Source organism: Vulpes vulpes, chromosome 9 (assembly GCF_048418805.1).
Source record: "Vulpes vulpes isolate BD-2025 chromosome 9, VulVul3, whole genome shotgun sequence".
Taxonomy (NCBI): Eukaryota; Metazoa; Chordata; class Mammalia; order Carnivora; family Canidae; genus Vulpes; species Vulpes vulpes.
In genome coordinates, this window is record NC_132788.1 from 99,171,460 (window position 1) to 99,195,506 (window position 24,047).

A 24,047-nucleotide genomic window follows, 5' to 3' on the forward strand; every position below is an offset into this window, starting at 1 on the left:
GAGGGTCACTCACGAGCCCCGCAGTAGACGGGGCCGGCCAGGGCAGGGCGTGCAGGACCCATGGCGCCTGTGGGCCCTCCCCACTTCCTTGTCTTCGCTTTTTTCACCAGCTTTTCTCTTTTATTGGCTTGTTTCAAAGAATCTTTAGATTTTTTTTTTCTTCTTAAAAAAAAAAAAAAACCAAAAACTTATTTCTACTCTGCTGCTGCTTCTATTTTTACTTGAAAATCTATTCTTGGCTATAAATCCAGCCAAGACCACCAAGCACATTTACCGTCAGTACACATTTCCTTGGGGTGGCTTCCCCGGTAGGGCTGCTTCCTCCCAGCTCGAGGGGCTGGATGTCGGGCGGGGGGGTGGTGTGGGGGGCCTTCTCTTCATCTTCACGCCATCCTCCCCCTGTGCATATCTGTGTCCTGTGCTCCTTACCAGGACGCCAGTGGTGTTGGGGTGGGGCCTGCCTTCGGGGTTTCCCTTCAAGCCAGTCACCTTGTCCAGTGCCCTGTCTCCAAATATAGTCCTGTCCATTCGGCCCATAATGCTGTTTTAATGTTTTATGATTTCCCTTGTGGGTGCAGGACAGGTTCCCCCCCCCCCCCCCGGAACCTGGCTCCTTGCCATCTAGTGCCATCACCCTGGGCAGCGGGAAGCAGCTGGAGAGGAGGTGCCAGGCAGGGCTGCCCAGAAGCAGGTGCTGGTGTCTCTGGCACTCACTGAAGCCTCTCCGCGGGCTCAGGTCCCCTTGCAGATCAAGACTGCGTCATCGGCAGCACCCAGCTCACAGCTCTCCAGTAGGCCTGAGAGAACTTTCTGTTTTACAGAGATGGGACCCCCTCACCACCACCCTGGCCACCGCATGCCTCATCCTGGGATCAACGAGCACCCACCCTGGGGTGGGCCCCAGCACCCCGACTTCGGCCCTCCTCCTCACGGCTTCAACGGGCAGCCCCCCCACATGCGGCGACAGGGCCCTCCCCACATCAACCATGATGACCCCAGCCTGGTTCCCAACGTGCCCTACTTCGATCTGCCTGCCGGGCTGATGGCTCCCCTTGTGAAGGTAACATCACCATGGGAAGCCTCCTAGTGTGCCGCTTCCAGGGCCTCCACGTGAGATGCTCCTTCCTCTGCCCGGTGAACGTGACTGACTATTCATTGCAAACGTGCCCTGGCCAGTGCCTCTCCCTCCACTTGAATTCCTGAGGCCCATGGTCCCCTCTGCTCCTTCCACGTATCCCCCCTGGTGTTGGACATTCTGTGGCCACCCGGAGTGAGCCGTGCCAGGCTGGGTGTGAAGTGTGGGTTCCCTCGATCCTGGCCCTGGGCAGCCACCTTGTCCAACAGCTGACTGGGAAGGGATTTCTCAGAAGGGGCGGCCTCTGAGGAAGGCTTGCAGGGAGCATGAGGAGGGCAGTGCTGGGGGCCAGGGGAGGAGCTTGAGAGACTTGCTGACGGAGGAGTCGCTTCCCATCCCCTCTGAGGCCCTGTCAGACCGGAAGTTGAGAAGGGCCATAGTCCTCGGGCTGCAGGCAGCAAGGGGTTCTTTGGGTGGGGCTGAGGCTGTTCTGACCCGGGAGGGGCCCCAGGGTAGGGAGCACAGGGCAGAAGTCTGCAGGTGGTGGCATCTGGGATCCACTGGGATCCACATTGCATCTGAATGAACCCAGGGGTCTTTCCTATCAGTCCTACTTGGAGAACATGTTTTCTGGAGAGAAAACTTCAGGCCCTCACTGGCCCCAGAGAAGTTCTCCACCACCTTACTTAGGAATCGGATCATTGGTGTGGCTGCAGCCCTAATGGGTCCCCCAGGAATCGGGAGGAGGAGCTCTGATGCCCAGGGTAACCCTGATACTGCACCAGGGCCCTATGTCCTCTGACCTGCTCCCCCTGTCGCTGTAGCACCCCGGGTGGGCCTGAGGGGGCCTCTGGCAGGGCATGCATGACAACTGTTCTCCACTGCAGCTGGAAGACCATGAGTACAAGCCTCTGGACCCGAAAGACATCCGCCTCCCGCCCCCCATGCCACCCAGTGAGAGGTTGCTGGCCGCTGTAGAGGCCTTTTACAGCCCCCCGTCCCATGACAGGCCCAGGAACAGGTATGGCGCTTGGAGGGACTGGCAGTGGGGGGATGGGCAGGCCTCTGTCCCGTCTCTTAACCTGACTTCCCCTCAGATTGCTTCATGAGACTCTTAAATGACCGTGCCTTCTACCCAGGGTGGTGTGAGGCCCCGGTGAGGAAATGGGGTGTCCTGTGAAACGCTAGGCCGAGTCAGGGTCCCTCTCTCTACTGGCCATGGGTAACATGTGTCACACTGACAGTGGCCCTCACCGCAGGGCCTCTTGTTGAGCCGTTTAGTGCAAGTTGTAATCTCGGGTGGGGTGTTTCAGGGACGGCTGGCAGCTGGGTGCAGGCAGCCCCTCTCCTGACCCCCCTCCCACGGACTTATCTCCAGTCTCGCTAAAGCCACCTCCTGCCCTGTGCTGGGTCACAGGCCTGTCCATCTGGGAGTCAGAGCTCCTTGTCCCCGGTTAGGAAGATCACAGGCAAGAAGAGCCACCTGGGTTACTTCGGGAAACATCAGTGTGGAAAGGCACAGGAACCAGGCATGCGGCCTGGCCTCTCTGCTTCCCAGTGGGCCGCCCGACCTCAGCCTGCTTCCTCGTGCGGGGAAGGGCAGCCCGTCGTGCTGGGCCCTGCTCAGCCTCCGAGTGGGTGAGGGATGGAAGGGCCACATGCCGGGACGCGTGTCTGGCAGGTCAACTCCTGCTGACTTGCGTGAGTTCCCTGCGGGAGGAGGCTGCAGAATCACGCAGGGGACGCCCGTGTCTTACAGCGAAGGCTGGGAGCAGAATGGTCTCTATGAGTTCTTTCGAGCAAAAATGCGGGCACGGCGGAGGAAGGGCCAGGAGAAGCGCAACAGGTGAGCGTGGAGGTGCCTGCATGCAGCCATCCTGGGTTCCCAGCTAGTGCGTCCTGGCCTGTGCCCGTCACATGCTGCAGCAGACCCACCTTGGAGTCACACTCAGGGCCATCCTGTCGTCCCTCCAGGGCAGTGGGGGGTCAGCTCGGCCTCCGTGTAGGTTGGGGGGTGGGTTTTCCCACAAGGCCCAAAGCACTGGGGAGCACGCCCCTCTGTGGGCAGCACATCCGGGACCAGCTGCTCACCTGGCCTCTCCCTGCAGTGGGCCCTCGCGGTCTCGGAGCCGGTCCAAAAGCCGAGGGCGCTCTTCCTCCCGCTCCAACTCGAGGTCGTCCAAGTCGTCGGGCTCGTACTCCAGGTCCCGATCACGCTCCTGCTCCCGTTCCTACTCCCGTTCCCGCTCCAGGTAAGCTGGTGTGCCCCAAGGCCCCCATCCCCCACCCCCTACCAGCACCCATGCCTACCACCTGCTGACCCGGCTGTCCTTTCCTCTCTCAGGAGCCGCAGCCGTTCCCGCTCCTCCCGAAGCCGCTCCCGCTCCCGCTCGCGCTCCCGCTCCAAGTCCTACTCCCCCGGAAGGAGACGTCGGTCACGCTCCAGGAGTCCCACCCCGCCGTAAGATATCTGTCTTAACTGTCCAGTGATCGCCGGTAGCTCCGGAACCCTCTGATGCTTTGCTGTGAATGTTGAAACCTGTCGCTAGAAGATGTGCTCACGGTGGCCCGTGCTGAGGCGGTGCCTCAGGGACCCTGAGTTCTAGCACAGTGACAGTGGCACCTCCTCATCTCACACCACGCTCTTAACCTTTTTACGGTAGAGTTGTAACACCTGACGTAGCGGCTGGGCTGTGACCGGTCCTGGGGTTCCGCGTGGCCTGCCCTGGCTGCACGGTGTGGGGCTGGGGCCTCCTTGGGGAGCTCCCCTCCCTGGCTGGCGAAGATGACCGAGAAGAAGGCTAGAGCCCCGGGCTGTGTGTGTGACCCTCTAACACTGGTGAATGTTCACATACGCCACATGCTGTAATATTCTAAGCGTTTTCATTCCAATAAATGTCTCGACTCTTTTTTTAAAAAACGTAACCTGTCTTAATTTTAGTTCCTCGGCTGGTCTGGGTTCTAATTCAGCACCTCCTATACCTGATTCAAGGCTCGGGGAAGAAAACAAAGGACATCAGATGCTGGTGAAAATGGGTAAGGCTCCTGGGAAGAACCATCAACCACTTTGGGCTTTTGGGGCTGGGGAGCCAGGGAAGGTTCCAGCTCGTGGCCAGAACTGGAAAGGCCGAGCCGAGCCTGTAGAGTTGTCGCTGGGCGCTGTCTCTCACCACAACAGTTTGACGTTTGTAAGCCACACACGTGCGTGTCGTTTGACTCTGCACGTGAGGTCTGGTTTAACTTCGTGGATAAATGTGCCGGATTTTGACTTTTGTGCATTGTAACCACCCTCCCCCCTTTCTTCCTAAGGCTGGAGTGGATCTGGTGGCCTCGGTGTGAAAGAGCAAGGGATCCAGGACCCCATCAAGGGGGGGGACGTCCGAGACAAGTGGGACCAGTACAAGGGTGTGGGCGTGGCCCTGGACGATCCGTACGAGAACTACCGCCGGAACAAGAGCTACTCCTTCATCGCCCGCATGAAGGCCAGGGACGAGTGCAAGTAGGCACTCCGTGGGCAGGAGCCACTCCTCGGCCACCGCGTCGGGCCGTGGGACCTTCTGGCTTCTTGGCAGTGACAGACAGTAGGGACACCTCGGTTCTCACAGTCTCCACCTCCGGGGAGCGACAGAAGAGAAGGAAGACCACAGCATGCCTAGTGAGGAGTGCCATGCGCCACCGCATTGGAGGCCCCGGGCCCTGCCTGCAAACCAGCTCTAAAGTAGAAGCAAGAACCCACCAGAAGGTGCCCCCGGCCAGCACGGCCACGAGCTTACTTCCCCTGACAGAAGTGAGACACGAGACCCTCCACCTCCACCCCTGGATGAGAATCCCTGCCACCCGAAGGCACGGCTGTTGCGCACCCCCGCAGGCCGCTCTGAGCCCTTGCTTAGACCGGTAGGAGCGTGTGGAGCACAGGCCCTGGGCGAGCGCCCCGGCAGCTCAGCCAGGCACTGGTGACAAACAGAAAAACAGACCCTTTCTGGTTGGCAGAGTGAGACAGGGCCTTCGTTTTTACTCCAGATGTTTAGTTTGAGAGAAGGGAATGTTGATCTCAGAGGATCCCAGGGAGAAGTTGCAACCTGATTCCTCTAAGACCTGCCAGCCCGTAGTTCAGTTACTTTAGTTGAGTTGAAATTTTTTTCCCCAAATGTTAGCCGTTGGCTGTCCCTGCAGAAACGGGTTCTAAAGAAACTGATCTGAGGCATCTTCAGGTCACGGAGCGACGCCCTCCAAGAGCCCGCACCCTTAGCGTCTCTGCCTGTTTTTCACTTAGAGGAACCCGACACCAGCGCTCACGTGGACGGCCCGCACAGACCGGGGTGTGGAGGGCGCCCCCGGCTCTCCCTCGGCCAGCCCAGCACCCAGGGAGGCCAGGCCAGGAGGGCAGATGCCGCCGGGGCCTGCGTGGGGACTGGCCGCGCCTGGCGTCTGTGGGCAGCTCATGTGGCGCCGTCTCTTTGTACAGAAACATTTTTGAAAAATTCTTTTCAATAAGATGCAAAGTCCTCTCCAACTTTTCGACCTGATGTGATAAAATATTTGATTTTGTTCTAGATTTCCTGTAGCTGTGAATTGTTCAAACGTGTCTGATTCAGGATAAAACGTAAACACGTGCTGTTAACGATTTCTTGTGGATTTTACTGTTTTGCCTTCAAATAAAAACTTTTTTTAAAGACCTCTTTCTCCGTGTGTTGGAGTTAGAAGTGTGTTCAGGCAGGGTCCGGAAGAGGCGTGTCCCGGCGTCCCACATGTCCCTGGTGTGGACACCTGGCGCTGGCTCCGCGGAGCAGATGGGGCTTCTCGCCCTCCCGTCTGCCTCAGCTCATCAGGAAGCCAGCACCTGGCCCCCATGGCTGCTGCGCAGGGCTCCACAGGCAGCCGTCCTACGTCCTGCTGTGGCTGGTGACAGCGCCACCCGGGGTTCCGTTTCCGCTGGTTTGTGTGTCCCCTCGGGCGGGGCGCCGGGCACACCAAGGAGGTGGGGGCTGGGGGAGAACCACTCAGCTCCGAAAGGCTGGACCCGGGATGCCACTCAAGGGAGTCTTGGGTGCCGCCTGCTCCTGCCACCATCACCTGGGAAACAACACGTGTCAGAGCCGGTGTGCCCGGCCAGCGTGTTAGCTCAAACCCACAAATCCCGCCTCACCTCGTGGTACTCAGCTCCTTCTTCACCTCCTCCAAGGCGTCCTCCATGGACAGCGGGGCAGGCCTATGCCGCCTGAGGTACTGTGGGGCACAGGACAGACATGTCACCCTGCAGCCTCGGTCTACCGAGGCCGCGGGCTTTAGAGGCAGCGCCTGTCCCCACTGGTCCCGGACAGGCGGACAGAAAATGGCGTTGACAGTGCTGTGGAAATGCAATGAACGCAGCCTGCGAGGGGCGAGCCCTGACTGGGCCTGAAAGGGAGGAAGGACGGTGGCTGGGAGTGGGGCTATGGGTTCCCTCAGAGCATGGAGCCTAGGTGCCACTCCCAGCACATGGGCCCCGAGCAGGCTGTGCCGAGCCATGGCGGGCTGCAGGCAGGTGGCAGCTCCAGCCCTCCAGCTGTAGCCCATCAACCGAAGTAAAAGGATGCTGCAGGGGCTGCAGGGGTGCATGGACAGTCCAGAATGGGGGAAACCGCCGAACAAACCACCTGCTTCCTTGAACAAAAAGTGCAAGGAAGCATCGGGGGGAGGGGGGGTTGCGGGAGCAGGGGAACCTGCAGGGCACGGGCTCTCACGGTGGGTCCCGGGTGCCCACAGGTGCCCCGGCTCTGACGCTGTCCAGAGCCGAGGGCCACAGCTCTGACCAGGAGTCTAAAAAGACCCTAGATGATCTTGGCGTGTGAATCTTGGGTTCTGATGAAAAAGCAACAAAATGCAACTTTCATAAGACAAGGGAAAATCTAAAACTGGATATTAATCCCATTGGGCTTTGGTACTATAATGGTAACGTGACCATATTTTTCAAAAGTCCTTTGTTTTGAGAACCATATACTGAAGTATTTATAGGTACGAGGACAGCACCATGCAGAGCAGCTCATCTAGCATGATGCCATCTCTATAAAGAAACAACACTAAAAACATTTGGGACGTCTGGGTGCTCAGCGGTTGAGCGTCAGCCTTTGGCTCAGGGCGTGATCCTAGGGTCCTGGGATCGAATCCCACATTGGGCTTCCTGTGGGGGACCCTGCTTCTCCCTCTGCCTATGTCTCTGCCTCTCTCTGTGTGTCTCTCATGAATAAATAAATCTTTTTTAAAAAATGAAAATTAAAAAAATAAAACATATATTACAACCCAATAGGTATAATGTTCTCTTTATTTTTTTTTAAGAGCAGGAAAGGAAGCCTGATGTGGGACTTGATCTTGGACCCTGGGATCACGCCCTGAGCCAAAGGCAGATGCTCAACTGCTGAGCCACCCAGGCATCCCATAATGTATATTTAGAATATACAGTAACATGCAATGTTGTACATTTTATATACAATGTAGTTCATGTTTTACACGGGGAAGACCTAAAGAACCTCAAGGTGGTAACAATCACCTCTGACTTCAGGGGGGCTTTATAAATCCCCTATCTCTAACATTTTTATGAAAAGAACGGATTGTTTATAATCAGACAAAAAGGGCAGCCTGGGTGGCTCAGCTTTTTAGCGCCGCCTGCAGCCCAGGGCGTGATCCTGGAGACCCTGGATCGAGTCCCGTGTCAGGCTCCGTGAATGGAGCCTGCTTCTTCCTCTGCCTGTCTCTGCCTCTCTCTCTCTCTGTGTCTCTATGAATGAATAAATAAAATCTTTAAAAAAATAATAATCAGACAAAAATTAGATTTGGGGAGAAAGAAGTGAGTGTGCCATTCTCTGCGTTTCAGCTGACTGAGGAGGAAGCCCGCGGGCAGAGCTTGGGAAGGGTCTGCCTCTGCTCCGAGGACAGAGAAGGGCTCCTTTGGGGGGACCGCAGGTGACTTGGGTGTACAGTGGCCCCGAGGCCCCCTCCGAGGCACAGAGGCTCCCGCCCTCCCCCCGGGGAAGGGGTGTGCGCCGTAGTCACCTGCTTGGTTTCCTCCAGGGTGTGGTAGTGGAACGAGTCCTGATCCAGGGACTGCACGAGGGAGCCGTGCAGGTGGCGGCTGGCCTCCAGGAACTGCTGCGTCAGGCTCAGCTGCTGCTTCAGCATGTCGTGGAGCGCCAACACGGCCGGGCTGTAAGCTGTCAGGGCTGCACCGGCGCTGGTCACTTGGGCGCACCCCCTTCCCCGTGACCCCCAGGGCAGGGGGAGGTCAGCCGCTTTGGGCCCGTGTGCTCAGCAGCGCCACCATGCGGCCACCAGAGGGACCAGAGCGCCCGGCCGTCCCTGCCGATGGCTTGCGAGGGACTCTCAGGAGCTGCATACGTGGGAGGCCAGCGGCCAGGCAGGCCCGCGGGTCTTAACCAAAGTCTTAACCAAACGTCCAACCCGCGGGAACAACCCCAGTAAAGTGGCACCACGAGGGCCGCACCCGCACCATGGGCACCTTCTCGGTGCCGCTCACCCGGCACTTAAAAATGGCTAAAGGGGTAAATGTTATGTGTTTGGAAACACAAAACTAAAGTAATTAAAAGTAAAAATACAATTAAAAATAAGAGTTTTAATTAAATTCAAAATTCATCGGAAACCGGAAGTTATGTGCCCGCGTTGGAAAGCTCACTGGGAGGCCTCATGACACCCGGGGCCACTCCCTGGGGTAAGAGGAAGCTAAACGGGAGAGTTGTTTGCAGGTTGTTTGCAGGGAGGAAACACTCCCGTTGTACCGCTGTTTTAGTAGCTTTGGCTTTAAAAAAACCGAAGAGGGGAAAAACACAACCGGTACTGGACGGACTCTAGTCTGTGTCCCTCAAGCCGCCAGGGGCCCCACAGGGACCTAATGCAGCCTGGGCTCCTGATGGTGGCTGCTGGGGCCTCCCCCGCCGCAGGCCGGGCCGCCTGGGACCCCGCCACTCCCCGCACTCGCCAAGGTGCCAAGGCCCGTGGCTGCCACTCAGGACCGGCTGAGGAAAGACTCTATGTATTCGGGACACAACGGCTCAGAGGGGAACCCACAGCAACAGCCCCGCTGGCGCAGAGGGGCGGAGGGGCAGACGGGTGCTGCCCGTGACTTCCCTGTGTTATCTGACATGGGTGTCCTTTGGCAACACGGACTGAAGGTTCTAGGATCCCAGGAACCATGGCAGTTGCCCATGACTGCAACAATGTCACCAACAGATTCCCCGAATCCAGCACTAATGTGGGGCCCGCCCCTCCCACGGTGAGCGCGGATCTGGAGCTAAGCTGCCTCCACTTCGCCGCCAGGCCCCGCCGGGCTGGGCTCTTACCTTCTATCGAGTCCGCACTGACGACATGACTGGCAACGGGCACAGGATCCACGTAGGCACCTCCCAGGGCTGGCCCGATGGCTGCCACGCCGGCCCCTGTCCCAGGGACAGAGGGAAGGGGATGAGTGGGCAGGAGGCGGAGGGACGCCGCTCACCAGCGGATGGATGTGAAACAGGCTCCACAAGTCTGATCTTTTCTCCTCCCAACAGGACAGCCACCCTTCTTGCTCGGTTAACCTCTACCCCTGTACAATTTCCCCAGGCCTGCCTCCATCTTTCTGGTAGATTCTCCAGGTACAAGTCAGTTGAGCTGGCTCAAGCAGTCACTGCAGTCACACTGGCAGGTAACCCAGACATCACGCTCTCCCCACCCTTGGCCTTCCTTCCACAGGGTCACATGCAGGCTTCAGACTGTTCCCCGGACTCAGATAAGCCCGTTTATTTAGGCTGTTTTCCTCTCCTCTCAATGTCAGGCCTGGTCCAGGAAAACAGCATCAGCTGCACTTTACAAAAGCTCCCTTTAAATTCCAAAATAATGGGGATCCCTGGGTGGCTCGGCGGTTTAGCACCTGCCTTTGGCCCAGGGTGTAATCCTGGAGTCCCGGGATCAAGTCTCGCGTCAGGCTCCCTGCATGGAGCCTGCTTCTCCCTCTGCCTGTGTCTCTGCCTCTCTCTCTCTCTCTCTCTCTCTCTCTCTCATGAATAAATAAATAAAATTTTAAAAATAAATTCCAAAATAAGACAGAAATGCACACATTTGTCCGCATTTGACAACCGCTATGCTGTCGGGCAGCAGGAGGCTGTGGAGAGGAAAACAGGTTTCTGAGTCACAGACCGGGCTTCCAGTACCCTTGAACACCTTCCAGCGATGTGACTCGGTGCATCTGACTTTCCTCCCCGAGAATCGAGAGAATGGGCATGCCCTACACTGGGGTGTAGCCCAGGCTGATCTATGGCTAAGCCCCCCCAAATCAAAATGTACACAGGTGAGAGTTCCACCCCCTTGCACAATCCAGAAAAAAGCTCTGGTGACACCGTGGGTGTCCATCTAGATGAGAAGAGAATGAAGAATGTTTAAAAGAAAGGGACCTTTCCATTCAGATGGGTCAAGACTGAAGCTAGGGATAAGAGAAATGTCTGGAAGTCATGCTTCGGCGTGAAGAGAAACGTCCCCTGCACCATGGGAGGGAACCCACCAAACACACTGAGTTCAGACAACCAGCTAGACTGGCTACCCAGCTGCCCTGGAAGCCCCCGTGCAGGGACTCCCAAGCCACCTGAAGACACACCGTCCCAGAAGGTGGTTCTGCTCTCAGTGCTGTCCCCAGGCTCACCTAGGCAGTGCCAATGTTTGGGGCTGGGTCACTGTCTGGTGGGGCCATTCTGGGCACCGCAGGACCCTGAGGAGCATCCCTGGCCTCTACCCACTCCATTGTCACCCAGTAGCAACATCCACAACTGGCACCAACCTTGAAGTCCCCTGGGGACAGGATCATACCATGAGAAGCACCTCCTGGGTCACTGATCCTGAAACCTTTCAGGATGTTTCAGAGCTCCGCAGGCAGCGGCAAACCGCCAGGGCAGCTGCCCCTCATCCTTGGAAGAGGAAATGGGGCCCTGAGGCCCGCCAGCTGGGTACTGATGACGACCTGAAGCTCTCCACCGTGCTGCCAGGATGCCCACGGCACACACCTAGAGCCCGTGCCTCCCTCCTGGGGCCCGCATGCTCACCCTCTGCCCACTGGTAGGTGAAGGCGGGATCGAGGGTCTGCACGGCCATCTCCCTCACCACAACTCTGGTAACGTCCCTGACCTGCTTTTTCCAAGGCTTGACGGTCGGCAGGGGAAGGTCTGTGTGCAGGCTTGCAGAGAATTCTGACGAAGTGTCCAGCATCCTGTCGGGAGACTCCTCAGGATGGGCCGTCGACTCGGATGCCGTTGGATCTGGGGATGTTTCAAAATCTTCCGAGTAAGCCGAGCTCACTGTGCTCGCCATGGGCTCTTGGGACGTCGGCCTCGGGCTAGGAGCACCGTCAGGCCTGGCGGAGGCGGCGGATGGCTCAGTCACGCACTCTGAGACCTCACTGCCAGTGGGGGGACCCCCTGCCTGGGGGCGTTGGCTGAAGGCCTTTTCCAGCTGGCCTTCTTTCTAAAACGAAGAATGAGAGAGGTAACTGGAAAGTGGCTTTACGTGATCAATATGCTCAAAATACCCCTGCACTGGAATGGGGTACAGGGTACCCAGGCGGTCCAGCAGGTAAGGGTCTACACTGGTCGTTCAGCGGCTTTGGGCGGGCCCAGTGTGGGGAGCAGAACTCGTTAAATGCTTCGGCTCGGGGCTGCTGCACTTTAACACTGATGGGGTGAGCACGTGCTGGTGGCCTGTGGATGAGTCTGCTAAAATGTCAGCACGTATCATGACAACGCGCATTCGGTAGGGAGGAGGTTACTAACTCAACAAGAATCACAGCCAGGCCCCGGGATGGGTACAGGTCATGGGGTGTCGCTACAGGGTGGTTTAGTGGGAGCTGCTTCAGTGGTCTGCTACACGGAGTAGCTTTATCCTGTTATCACCTACATCAGGGTCCCCGACCCAGGGGACTCTTGGCATTTAAAACCCAAACATTTGGGCAGCCCGGGTGGCGCAGCGGTTTAGCGCCTGCCTTCGGCCCAGGGTGTGATCCTGGGGTCCCGGGATCGAATCCCACGTCGGGCTCCCTGCATGGAGCCTGTTTCTCCCTCTGCCTGTGTCTCTGCCTCTCTCTCTCTCTCTGTCTTATGGATAAATAAATAAAATCTTAAAAAAAAAAAAAACCCAAACATTCTTTGCAGTGGGGCCATCCTGTGCATCGCAGACCACTGAGCAGCATCCCCGGCCACCACCCATGAGATACCACGAGCAGCCTCCACCCCGTCATGATAACCAAGTGTGTTCTCCAAACACCGCATGTCCCCTGGGGGCTAAGGACCGAGGGCCCGAATGAAGCACAACAGCCACGAGCCTTTCCACATAACCTGCAGGGAGAGGGAGGCGGGCTGTACTCACTTTCTGTTCCAAGTCTGAGTTCTCGCTGACAGCTGGAGCCAGGTCATCAAGGGACAACAGATTGATTCTAAAATCTGTAATCAAAAACGTAACACGGCAACGTTTACTCATTTATTTACCCCAACGTGTTTACCATTACGTGCAAGGCACCAGGTGAAGGCGAAGGACAGAAACACAGGAAGCGTGCGGGTCTGTCCTTAATGAGCCAGCGCATGGATCTACACGCTTTTTGTCTAAGTGTTTTCCACTTTGTATCCTAGACCGTCTCACAGTTACTCAACCTGGTCCTTGTGGTGCCAGAGCCACCATGGGCCATGTGTAAACAAATGGATGTGGCCGTGTTCCAATAAAACTTTATTCATAAAAACAGACCCTGGGCCAGATGAGTCAATGATGGCAATGCAGCGAAGGATGCGTGGTGACAAGCGTGCTCACGGTACAGGGGGTGGGAGTGGGGGGACAACTCATCAGACACAGGGCTAGACCCAAAGGGTCCTAGGTTCCCACTGAAAGCAAGGCAAGAGCACAGGAGGCTAAACTGAACCAGCACCGGGCACGTCAAATGGCCAGGCGCCAGCGCCTGAACACGTGGGTGCTGAGACTTGGGAGTCCGGAATCCCCTGTGGAGTTCTGGTGTTCCACACAGATTACTTTCTTTCTTTCTTTTAAAGATTTTATTTATTTATTCATGAGACACAGAGAGAGTGAGACAGGCAGAGACATAGGCAGAGGGAGAAGCAGGCTCCATGCAGGGAGCCAGATGTGGGACTTGATTTCTGTGGACCCAACAGATGAACCCGCGCCTCCAGGCAGGCGGGCAGGAACCACTGGACCAACATGAACAGGTGCAGCCCAGGCCCTGAAGCGCACTCGGGTGGCGGGGGCAGGGTGGGCACAGGAGGGAGCAGGGCCCTCTGTCAGCAGAGCTAGAGGTGAGAGGGCGAGGTCCCCCTGCCTGCCCCTGCCACCTGCCCGTCCTAAGCCCTAGAATGAATCCCCCTCATCACCCAGTCCGGGGGGCTCACCCCTCCCCTGAGCTCCCGGACTCTCACAGTCACCACAGTTCATAGGGCCAGCAGGTCCAAAGATGAATCCCTGGAAAGGCCTCTGAACCAAAAGGCGTCCCAGCTGGCCCAGAGCAAAGGCACTAGGGTGATCTGGGACTCGAGCACTCGGGAACAGGCCTGGCACTGGCTGAGGAACAATGTTATCGTCACGCCGGCCATCCCTTACACGCTGCCAACCTGCGGAGGACCAGCCGAGGTGCTTCACATGCACTAGCTCACTAGCGTGGCTCGGTCCCCACTGCGCAGATGAGGAAGGACGTCCACCCCAGAAGGTCCCCCTCTCACAAGAGCCCAAACTCAGATTGTGTTTGCCACTCCCAACTGCCTCCCCCTCCCAGAGGCTACCTCTGGACATGGGGGGGCAGGGGCTGGCCACCAGGAGAGGCCCCTCCAGGCCGGCAGGGAGGACAGAGAGGCAGCGGGACTGGCAGTAGGGACAAATGGCAGAAGGGCAGGAAGGTGGGTCTGTAGCCTGCCACGCCAGCCTACACCCACCTTCCCATCCACATGCTGAGCGAGGTGACGTGGGACCAGGGGGACAAGGACACCCACTTACCAGCCCCTTGGCCCCCAGGATCAGAGCCCCAGTGAGTGAGGTGCCATGTGGCATCCAGTAGATGGCAGCCACTAAGGGGGCCCACAGAGGCTTCTCACATGGGCAGCCGAGCCCATCCCCCTGCGATCCCTGATCCCATCAAGGGCCCCTGGAAGGGGCCACCTTTGTTGGCAACACCCCACACACACACCTCAGCAGATCTGCTGCTGCCCTACCAGGGCCTGCACACCCACAAGAGTCTATGACAGTGTTCAGGACACGCCACCCCGAAACCTTGGCATACTGATTAGCCCAGGCTGAAAGAACCTGAGCAACGGCAGGTGCTGTGAGTATTCTCGGCCCTTCTCACACGAAGCAGTTCCAAAGACCCTCGTGTGAGAAGGGCCCTCCCTCTAATGTAGGCGAGGAGCCTCCTCTTTCTGAGATGGACAGACGCCCGGAGGCATCCCAGCAGGCCTCACTGGGTTTGCCTATTGACCACCCTCAGCTCCTTCCCTTTTGTGCAATCACGTTTTCCCACGACTTTCCACTCCCCATCAAGCCTAGCAGAAAAGTGCTCACATACAACTGATTCTTCGGGTCTTCGTTTCCTTAGGAAGGCTCCTATGTCATGTGAGACTTAGATTGGATGTTTATTTAATATTTATTTAACATCTGTATGCTTTTCTCCGGTTAATCTATCTTTTGTTGCAAAGACAAGGAAAAAGTGATTTTTCCTCCCCTACCACTGAGTCACGGAGTTTGGGTCACCCAGCACACGGGCGGCAGGGTGCTCACGGGCCTGTTTGCCATCATCCTCCTGCCAACACGACACTAGGCGAGTGCCAGTGCCCAGTGGACCGTCAAGACACAGTCTAACTTGGATCTCATGATGAAGCGCCCAGACAGAAGACAGAAGTGTTGGCTGCACATTTTTTCCTGTTTTTTAAATATGTGTAATTTTTTTTAAGACTTGTTTATTCATGAGAGATAAAGAGAGAGAGGCAGAGACAAAGGCAGAGGGAGAAGCAGGCTCCTCTGGGAGTCTGATGCTGGACTCAATCCCAGGACCCTGGGTCCAAAGGCAGATGCTCAACTGCTGAGCCACCCAGGTGCCCCTAAATATGTGTAATATTAAGATAAAAATAATGTTGGTGTGCCTGGATGGCACAGTCGATTGAGCGTCCAACTCTTGGTTCAGCTCAGGTCATGATCTCAGGGTTGTGGGATCGAGCCCCGCGTGGGGCTCTGCGCTCAGCAGGGTGTCTGCTTGGGATTCACTCTCCCTCTGTCCCTCCCCCTGTTCATGCTTGGGCTCACTCCTTTCTCTCTCTCTCAAATAAACAAAAATTTTAAAAAGATAAAAACAATGTTGAATAATGTTGAAATGATAAAAATGTCTAGTTGTGACTGGTTAGATTTACTTCCTTTTCTGAATTTAAAAATTGAGGCAAATTTGTCTTTCACCAAAAGGAACACTGAGTTGGCTCTAGGACTTTGTTTTCGGGTTATCGTTCTATAATTGGTCAAGGTCACTGGATGAAGACATTAAAGATAGAACAAAATTCTGACTTGACCCCTCCTCCAGGAAAGGTCAGGAAGCAGAGGGTGTAGCGTGAGCCATGCACTCCTCATGGCAATACCCAGGGATCCTCCCTCCCAGAGCCCCTCCAGGTGGTCTCGCCCTTCCTGCCCAGGGTGACTGCGTGGCACGGGGCTGCAGGTTACCGTTCAGGCTGTCATCGGCAGTTTCTGAGGGCGACTCATCATGAGGCCCAGCCTCACTCCTTCCGGGAGAGGAGAGCTTGCCAAGCCGCGTTGAGGCTGACTGTGGAGAGGTGCCAGTGGCGCGAAGCGACGCTGTGCGGGCGGCTGTATCCTCTGAAGTGTGAGTCCGTGGGGAGCGAGCTCTTGAGCGCGTGCTGCGAAGGGTCCTGTCTGTGGACTGTGAGGCTGGCACACGTGATATCCGAAAGGACTTTGGGCTGGAAAGTTCCTCACTGGGTAGTGAAAGGATTCTTGGCTGAGTTAGGATCTGATCCTACTTTGGCGGAAATAAATGAAATTAATTACCAAACAGGTAACAATGAAGTCCTTTTTTTTTTTTTTAAGATTTTATTTATTTACTCATGAGAGACACAGAGAGAGAGAGAGGCAGAGACACAGGCAGAGGGAGAAGCAGGCTCCATGCAGGGAGCCCGACGTGGGACTAGATCCTGGGTCTCCAGGATCACACCCTGGGCCGAAGGTGGCGCTAAACCACTGAGCCACCCGAGCTGCCCGACAATGAAGTCCTTATCACTGAATGACGTGGCCGGGTCAAGGCATGAGGCCAAGGAGCAGCCATCAAATAGTTCTCTTTTTCTCCTAATTTCTGGAAATCAAGCTACAACATTTAGACCAGAAATACTCCACAAATAATCAGAAATATCGCTTGGCTTTCAAATATTCTTTTTAATTACACCTTTTCTAAATTAAGGGCCCTGTGGGGCATCTGGGGTGGCCGAGTCGGTTAAGCAACTGCCTTCAACTCAGGTCATGATCTCAGGGTCCTGGGATCGAGCCCCACATCGGGGATTCCTGCTCAGTGGAGAGTCTGCTTCTCCCTCTGACCCTCCCCCATCTCATGCTCTCTTTCTCCCTCTCTCAAATAAATAAAATCTTTTAAACAATAAATAAAATAAGTGAATGAATGAAGTCCCCTGAGTACATGATCCATGACAGCTGGGACCTTCAACAGAATCAGTATGTACTTGCGGATTTTTTTCCCCCTTAAAATGCAGCCTTCCCATCACTTCACACCCACAAAGATGCCTCAAGTCACCAGTGTTAGCTCTGACCACAAGTGCTGGTGAGGATGCAGGGAAAGGAGAACTCCCGTGCACTGCCAGTGGGAACGCGAAATGGAGCAGCTGCTGTGGCAAACTGCGTGGTGTTGCTTCAGTATGTTACACGTGGAATTCCTATAGGGCTCAGTAATTCCACTCATACGGATAGACCCCAAAGAACTGAAAACAGGGACTCAGATATGTGTACACACGCGTTCGTAACAGCACTATTCACAAATAGCCAAAAGGTAGAAAAGATCCAGGTGCCCATCAACGGATGGTGCATGAAGAGGATGTAGTATATTCACACAATGGAGTGTTACTCAGCCATAAAGAGGAATGAAGCCCTGACAAATGCAAAAATGTGGATGAACCTCAAAAACATTATGCTGGGGATCCCTGGGTGGCTCAGCGGTTAAGCGCCTGCCTTTGGTCCAGGGCGTGATCTTGGAGGCCCGGGATCGAGTCTCAGGTTGGGCTCCCTGCATGGGGCCTGCTTCTCCCTCTACCTGTGTCTCTGCCTCTTTCTCTGTGTGTCTCTCATGAATAAATAAATTAAACCTTTAAAAAAAAAAAGAAAAAAAAAACATTATGCTGAGTAAAAGCAGCCAGTCACAGAAGGCCACATACTGGATGATTCCATGTACATGAAACATCCCCAACAGGCAAATCCAGAGACATAAAGCCGATTAGAAGTTGCCAGGGGCTGGGGGAGGGGAAAACAAGGAGTGATTATTTAACAGGTCACCTTTGGGGCTGATGGAAATGTTCTGGAACCAGACAGAGGGTGGTGGTTGCACAGCATCATGAATGAACTAGATGGCGCTGAATTGTTCGTCTTAAAAATGTTAATTTTGGGGATCCCTGGGTGGCTCAGCGGTTTTGCGCCTGCCTTTGGCCCAGGGTGCGATTCTGGGGTTCCGGGATCAAGTCCCGCGTCGGGCTCCCAGCATGGAGCCTGCTTCTCCCTCTGCCTGTGTCTCTGCCTCTCTCTCTCTCTCTCTGTCTATCATAAATAAATAAAAATAAATCTTTAAAAAAAATGTTAATTTTACGTTTTGTGAATTTCATCTCAACTGTAAAGGAATGGAAGTGCAGCTACAGCACGTTTCCCGGGTGGTGCCACCGACAAGCAGGTGTGGACCACCACTGGTGAGCAGTCACACAAAGTGCTGACCCGAGGTGTACACACTTCCTCCAGATATTGCAAACTGCCTAATATGTCCCGAATCCCGTCACCCACAGAGCAGACCCCAAACCAGGTAGCCGTGATTGGCTGGAGCCCAACCGCTCCTCAGTAGTTCTTGGGAGACAGCCGTGGTCGAGTCTCTAGCACCGTGGCATAAAGAGCAGAGGCAACGCTTTGTTAAATATAAGTACCCATGGGGCACCTGGGTGGCTCAGTTGGTTAGGCATCCGACTCTTGATTTCAGGTCATCTCAGGGTCGGGAGATCGAGGCCCACATCGGGCTCTGCACTGGGCATGGAGCCTGCTTAAGATTCGCTCTCTCTCCCTCTCCTCTCCTCCCCTTGCTCATGCTCTCTCTTTCTCTAAAATAAATACATAAAATCTTGAAAAAACAAATAAAAAAGTACATGCAGGGGAACCTGGGTGGCCTAGCTAGTTAAGCCTCCGACTCTTGGTTTCGGCTCACGTCATGATCTCTGGGTCGTGGGATCCGGCCCTGTGTCGGGCTCCACACTCAGGAGGGAGTCTGCTTGAATATTCTCTTTCCCTCTCTGTCTGCCCCTCCCCTATCAAATAAATAAGTAAATCTTAGGAAAAAAAAAAAAAAAGAAGAAAAGAAAAAGTGCATATGCAAACCTTACCGGGAGTACTTTAGTCTGTTCTTTCTCATGGACTTTGGGGCTGATGAAACGCTGATTCGTGTAAGTTTCTTTTTCTCTAGAAGATTCTATCAAGCTTCCCAGCAACTTTTTCATTTCCTCCTCATCGCTGTCTGGAGAATCTAGTTTTCTGGTAGGTTTTTTCTCTTTGGGTGTTTGAAATTTCCTCTCTTTTCCAAAATGTGCCTCAGGGATGATACTTTCAATGCGTGGTTCCCTCCTCTTTAGAAATCTACTGCCCTTCCTAGTCCGAGTGCTGCTCTCAGCCACAGGAATTTCCTGGGCTTGTTTCTGGGAGGTTTTATCCAGGCTGGGTGGAGAAAGTTTGGCTGTACTCCTGGGAAGGACCATGTCTGCACTCCTTGGAAGACTGTCCTCAGAGGTCTTCAGGTCAGATTCCGTGTCAGACAAATCCATCTGCGCCTTCCGATTCATGATCTTGGTTTCTATTTGAGCCAGCTTCGTGAGTGCAGCGCTGGCCCTGAGCTTCGAGGCAGCGGTCGGGGGTCTGCCCGAGGACAGGCTGCGCCAACCCTCGACAACAGCCTTGTCTTTCAGGAGTGAGTGTCCTACACCCATGGTTTGGTTTCCTTTTAGAAACCTGCTATGACCAGGAGCTATTTTGGTAAGACTTCTACTGATTTTCAAGTTTCTGATTTCTTCCATTTTTGAATCTTCTAAGGAAATGTCACTAAAATCACCAAAAATGTTGTGCATGGGATGGCTGGCTCTTCTTATGTAAGCCATTCTAGGGAGTAAAGAGAGAAAACTTAGAGTAAGAATACCTGGTGTTTGAGGCACCTGTGTGGCTCAGTCGGTTGAGTGTCTGTCTGCCTTTGGCTCAGGTCATAGTCCCGGAATCTCAGGATCGAGCCCCCACATCGGACTCCCTACTCAGCAGGGAGAATCTGTTTCTCTTTCTGCCCCTCCTCACCCTACTTGTGCTCTCTCTCTCAAATAAATAAATAAAATCTTTTTTAAAAAAAGAATACCTGATGTTTATATCGTGCCTTCACATCTCTCAATGCCTCCCATTTGAGAGATCAAATTCTTCGCAGGCTGGCTAGAGCCTTCCCTTCAAGCCCCACAATGACAGTGAAAATGTCAACACCCAAGAACACCTGGGTGGCTCAGTAGTTGAGTGGCTGTCTTTGGCTCAGGGCATGATCCCAGGGTCCTGGGATCGAGTCCCGCACTGGGTCTTTGCAGGGAGCCTGCTTCTCCCTCTGCATCTGTCTCTGCCTCTCTGTGTCTCTCATGAGTGAATAAATAAAATTTTAAAAAAGAAAAAGAAAATGTCAACACCTAGTACCACCAACTGAATTATGGCTCTATGTCAGGTCTTCAATGAGACATGTTAAACATTAAACAGAAGAGCCAGTGCTTCTCAGGCTCCAGTGGTGTGCCCACACTCTGCTCAAACTGCATTATATCATTTAAGTTTCATGCTACCCTGAGTCAGTGACCCTATCTCCCTTTAACAGAGGAGGTGAAGGAAATGAAAGGTTAAATAGTCCCTAAATAAAAGGTTAATAATTGAAAAAAAATTAAAAATAAAAATAAAAATAAAAATAAAATAAAAGGTTAATAAAACCCCGAAAGGTTAGGTCATTGGTCAAGGTCACCAGTCGAGGTCACCTGGCTAGTGAGCAGTAGAGCCAAATTCAAAGCTCAAGTCTTATTCCAAAGGTCCCCTTTCCCACCATGCTTTACTGCCTGCCCAGTTACACCATCACCACTCCAAGAGTCCTGCTCCCGACTCACTCCCCAAATCAGGGCTCTTCCTTTATCCAAGTGTCCTCAGCTCTCTCACAAACAACATCCAAGTGTCCTCAGCTCTCTCACAAACAACCGCTTGAATACAATCTGTATATTTAAGGAGGCCCCCCAGAAAACCGTACGTCACTTTAATTGTGAAAACCACTGCTCTGGAAGGGTGCAGGGGCTACAGACACAGCACCTCCACCCCCTCACCACCAAATACCAGCTGCATGTTGTGTGCACGTGCTTGTGTATGTTCTTTGGGGGAGAGGGGTCAGTGCTCTCATCATATTCTGAATTTCCATGAGCCCCTAAAAGAATAAAAACAACCCACTACGAGATTTACAAAGGTTTCCAAAAAGTTTAAAATCTTCAGATGGAAAAATCTGGCACGAGCGAGGGTGCATTTGCTGCAACCCCTTTCGTAAGGAACACGGTGGCTGCAATGAAAGTGGGAGATGCAGAGACCCTGTGACCTGGCAATTCCACATCTGGGAATTTACCTACAGTTATACTCGAAAATGCATACAGGGGTGAGTGTTCAAGGAGTGTCATGGCAGCATTGTTTGTACTCGTCAAAAATCTGAACCCATCCACAGAGACCTGGTGCAGTCCAGAAGAGCACATGCATGAGGGAATACGATGTAGCCATTAAAAAGAACGAGGGAGAGCTGTTTGCATAATAACATGTGAGGCAGAAAAGACAAGATGTACCAACCATTGCTTGTTTCCGTACTATTCGAGTGTTTTAGCAAGGCCATGCATTATTTTACTTATTTTTTTTAATTCACTGTGAGACCTGAAAAAGCCATTTTTTTCCCATCCCTGTCCACTTGGAAAACAAGCTTACTGGGATTGCCTGATTAAATACAGGACCCCCAGCGATGTGAATTTATTTTATTTTATTTTTTAAAAATATTTTATTTATTTATTCATGAGACACAGAGAGAGAGGCAGGGACACAGGCAGAGAGAGAAGCAGGCTCCATGCAGGGAGCCCGATGTGGGACTCGATCCAGGGACTCCAGGATCACACTGTGAGCCAAAGGCAGGCGCTCAACCACTGAGCCACCTGGGTGTCCCGTGATGTGAATTTACGATAAATAGTAAATAAGTTTTAAAATATAAGTATGACCCCAATTCTTTTTAAGTAGGCTCCATGCCCAGCAGCAGAGCCCAATGTGGGCATGAACTCACAACTCTGAGACTGAGACCTAAGCCGATCAAGAGTTGGATGCTTAATCGATTGAGCCACCCAGGCATCCCTGGCCCGGGCATTTTTAAACTAAAAACTAGTCTGTTCCAAACACTTTCAGACTAAAAAAATTATTTGCTATTTATCAGAAATTCAAACTCAACTGGGTGCCCCACATTTTTATTTGTTAAATCTGGCAATCCTATGTCTTCTGAACCTTTCAAAGCTGAACTCAAATGTTTTGTGCAAGGAAAAGTATCTAACCCAGCACTAAGCTTCTGTATAAGAGTGAATTATTTTGGGCAGCCCGGGTGACTCAGTGGTTTAACGCCACCTTCACCCAGGGCCTGATCCTGGAGACCCAAGATCGAGTCCCACGTCGGGCTCCCTGAATGGAGCCTGCTTCTCCCTCTCCCTCTGCCTGTGTCTCTGCCTCTCTCTCTCTCTCTGTGCCTTTCATGAATAAATAAACAAAAATCTTTAAAAAAAAAAAGAGTGAATTATTTTTCTCTCCCTCTGTTTCTCTGCGTGGTGTGCTTGCCTGCTTATCCTCATCTTAATCACTTGGGTATTAAGGTCTGCCCAGGGTACTAACAATGCTTAACACAGGCCTGACCCCAGGGGTCAGTGAATACAAAACCATACCCGACAGAAACAGTGCAGAATTCCTAGTCTGAGTGATACTGGGCAAGTTACTTGACCACTCTGTGCTTCAGCTTGCTCATCTGTAAAAGGGTGGTAGTAACTATCACCCTCACGGAATTCCTATGTTCATTGTAGGGCATGGAATAAATAGTAAGATTTACAAAGTAACGTTTAGAATACCTGCATTAACTGAGCTTTGAGCTGGAACCACCCAGTAAAGGGGAAGTGGAGACCACTGGCACATCGACAGCTACCTTTATTAATATTTTTGTAACTGAGGCTCAGGAGAGGACTTGGTCCCCGCCATCCTGTGGGTCAGAGGGAAAGCCTGATCACCAGGCCGGGTTTCCCCCGCATCTAGTTCTTCTGAAAGTTCCCCTAGGTTTAAAAATAAATCAATAATGGTTAAAATGGCAAATTTTGCATTTGGTCCATTTTACCTCAACTAAAACAGATACATTTTTAAAACACCCAATTAAAAAATAAACCAATGGGCAAATGATATGAACAGATACTGAACAAAACAAACAAACATACGAATGGCCAACAAACACATGCAAAAGACATTCAACGTCACTAGCCACTGGGCAAACGCAAATGGAAAACCACCAGGTCTCCCTTCACAGCCACTGGAATGCCTATAATCCAAACTACAGAGAGCAAACGTGGGTGAGGATGTGAAGAAATTGGCTCATAAACTGTCACGGGGGATTGGAAAACGGTACCCAGGCCAATTTGGAGAACGGTCGGCCGGTTCCCAAGATGATGGAGATGTACGCCAATATTCCTAACAGCACTGGTAGTAGACAGGAAGTGGAAACAGCGCAAAGGTCCATTAACTAGTGAATGGAGGAGGGCTGAGGTCCATCCATACGAAACACCAGGCAGCAACAAAAGAGAACAAATGCGCGCGCACACACACACACACACACACACACACACCAGCATCCGTGCGTCTCACACGACACATCATGCTAAGGGAGAGGAGGAGATGCAAAAAAGAAAAAAAGAGAGAGAGAGAGAGCACACAAGGATCCCAAGCAGAGAAGGCAGATCTGTAGGGCCGCAGGGCACCGCGGGGGTCGCGCGGGGTGGGGGCGAGCAGGGACCGCAAAGGGCCAGGAGGGAGGGACACCCGCCGGGCGGCGGTAAAGCCCAACAGCCGGCTCGCGGCGACGGCCGCACCACTCGGCCAACTTACTCAACACGAGTACCTGAGTTATATGCTTAAGCGGCGTAAATTGCACGGTACGCCAACGAATCCTCAATAAAGTTGCAAAAAATAAATACAGCCAACTTTGGAAACCCCGGCGCCCCTCCGACCATCGGGCTCCTGCCCAGCTCCCGGAGCTCCCACCCCCGACCACGCTGCCAGGCGGGCCGCGAGGGGAAACAGGCGCGAGGCGCCGGGCCGCCCTGCAACCTCCCTCCCGGCCCAGCTGCAGGACGCTCCCCTTCTCCCGCAACTCCTCTCCCGATTCTGGGCGCCAAGCCTCGAGCAGCCCAGCCAACCCTTCCAACCTCCTCCCACGACGTCCATCCGCAGAGGCCGCCGCCGGGTTTCCGGCCACTCTGGCCAGATGGGACTGTTGCCCCGGGCAACAGCGCCAGGGCGGAAGAGACTACATATCCCGGCGCGCGCTGCGCTCTGAGGCTCAATGGGCGCCACCACTCCGCCCCCAGGTCATAATCGCGGTGCATCATGGGAGTTGTAGTAC

At 53.8% G+C, this 24,047-nt stretch overlaps 2 protein-coding genes across 11 annotated transcripts in view; one reads left to right on the plus strand and one right to left on the minus strand.

The window, feature by feature from the left end:
* Positions 1-5,750, plus strand: part of CHERP (calcium homeostasis endoplasmic reticulum protein) — an 18,682-nt gene extending 12,932 nt beyond the window's left edge. For both annotated transcript variants that reach the window (XM_025989710.2, XM_025989709.2), the window contains exons 11-17: positions 822-1,060; positions 1,963-2,096; positions 2,835-2,921; positions 3,184-3,327; positions 3,420-3,536; positions 4,017-4,111; positions 4,385-5,750. In XM_025989710.2, coding sequence (XP_025845495.2) covers positions 822-1,060; positions 1,963-2,096; positions 2,835-2,921; positions 3,184-3,327; positions 3,420-3,536; positions 4,017-4,111; positions 4,385-4,578 — 1,010 coding nt within the window. In that variant the 3' untranslated portion in view covers positions 4,579-5,750. The remainder of the gene's footprint in view (positions 1-821; positions 1,061-1,962; positions 2,097-2,834; positions 2,922-3,183; positions 3,328-3,419; positions 3,537-4,016; positions 4,112-4,384) is intronic.
* Positions 5,052-23,979, minus strand: C9H19orf44 (chromosome 9 C19orf44 homolog). Of its 9 annotated transcripts, XM_072721309.1 has the most exons (11): positions 23,544-23,673; positions 23,055-23,125; positions 22,510-22,707; positions 18,712-19,477; positions 15,782-16,094; positions 12,452-12,525; positions 11,137-11,554; positions 9,406-9,501; positions 8,105-8,271; positions 6,222-6,301; positions 5,052-6,148 (listed from the first exon to the last, which is right to left on the minus strand). In XM_072721309.1, the coding sequence occupies exons 4-11, from the start codon at positions 19,474-19,476 to the stop codon at positions 6,145-6,147; spliced, it is 1,917 nt and encodes a 638-aa protein (XP_072577410.1). In that variant the 5' UTR covers position 19,477; positions 22,510-22,707; positions 23,055-23,125; positions 23,544-23,673; the 3' UTR covers positions 5,052-6,144. The 9 variants fall into 9 exon arrangements, with proteins under 9 accessions (XP_072577410.1, XP_072577406.1, XP_072577409.1 ...); XM_072721305.1 differs by lacking the exons at positions 23,055-23,125; positions 23,544-23,673 and adding an exon at positions 23,851-23,979; XM_072721308.1 differs by lacking the exon at positions 23,055-23,125 and having other exon boundaries at positions 23,544-23,894.
* Positions 23,980-24,047: the final 68 nt, after the last annotated feature.

Excerpts from the sequence above, each read along its gene's own strand:
- C9H19orf44 (XM_072721303.1), bottom strand. The coding sequence starts at position 19,476 with ATGGCTTACATAAGAAGAGCCAGCCATCCCATGCACAACATTTTTGGT. Across the intron at positions 11,555-12,451 it reads ACTCAGACTTGGAACAGAAA|AAAGAAGGCCAGCTGGAAAA; the intron begins GTGAGTACAGCC and ends TCTTCGTTTTAG. Across the intron at positions 9,502-11,136 it reads CACCTACCAGTGGGCAGAGG|GGGCCGGCGTGGCAGCCATC; the intron begins GTGAGCATGCGG and ends TCCCTGGGACAG.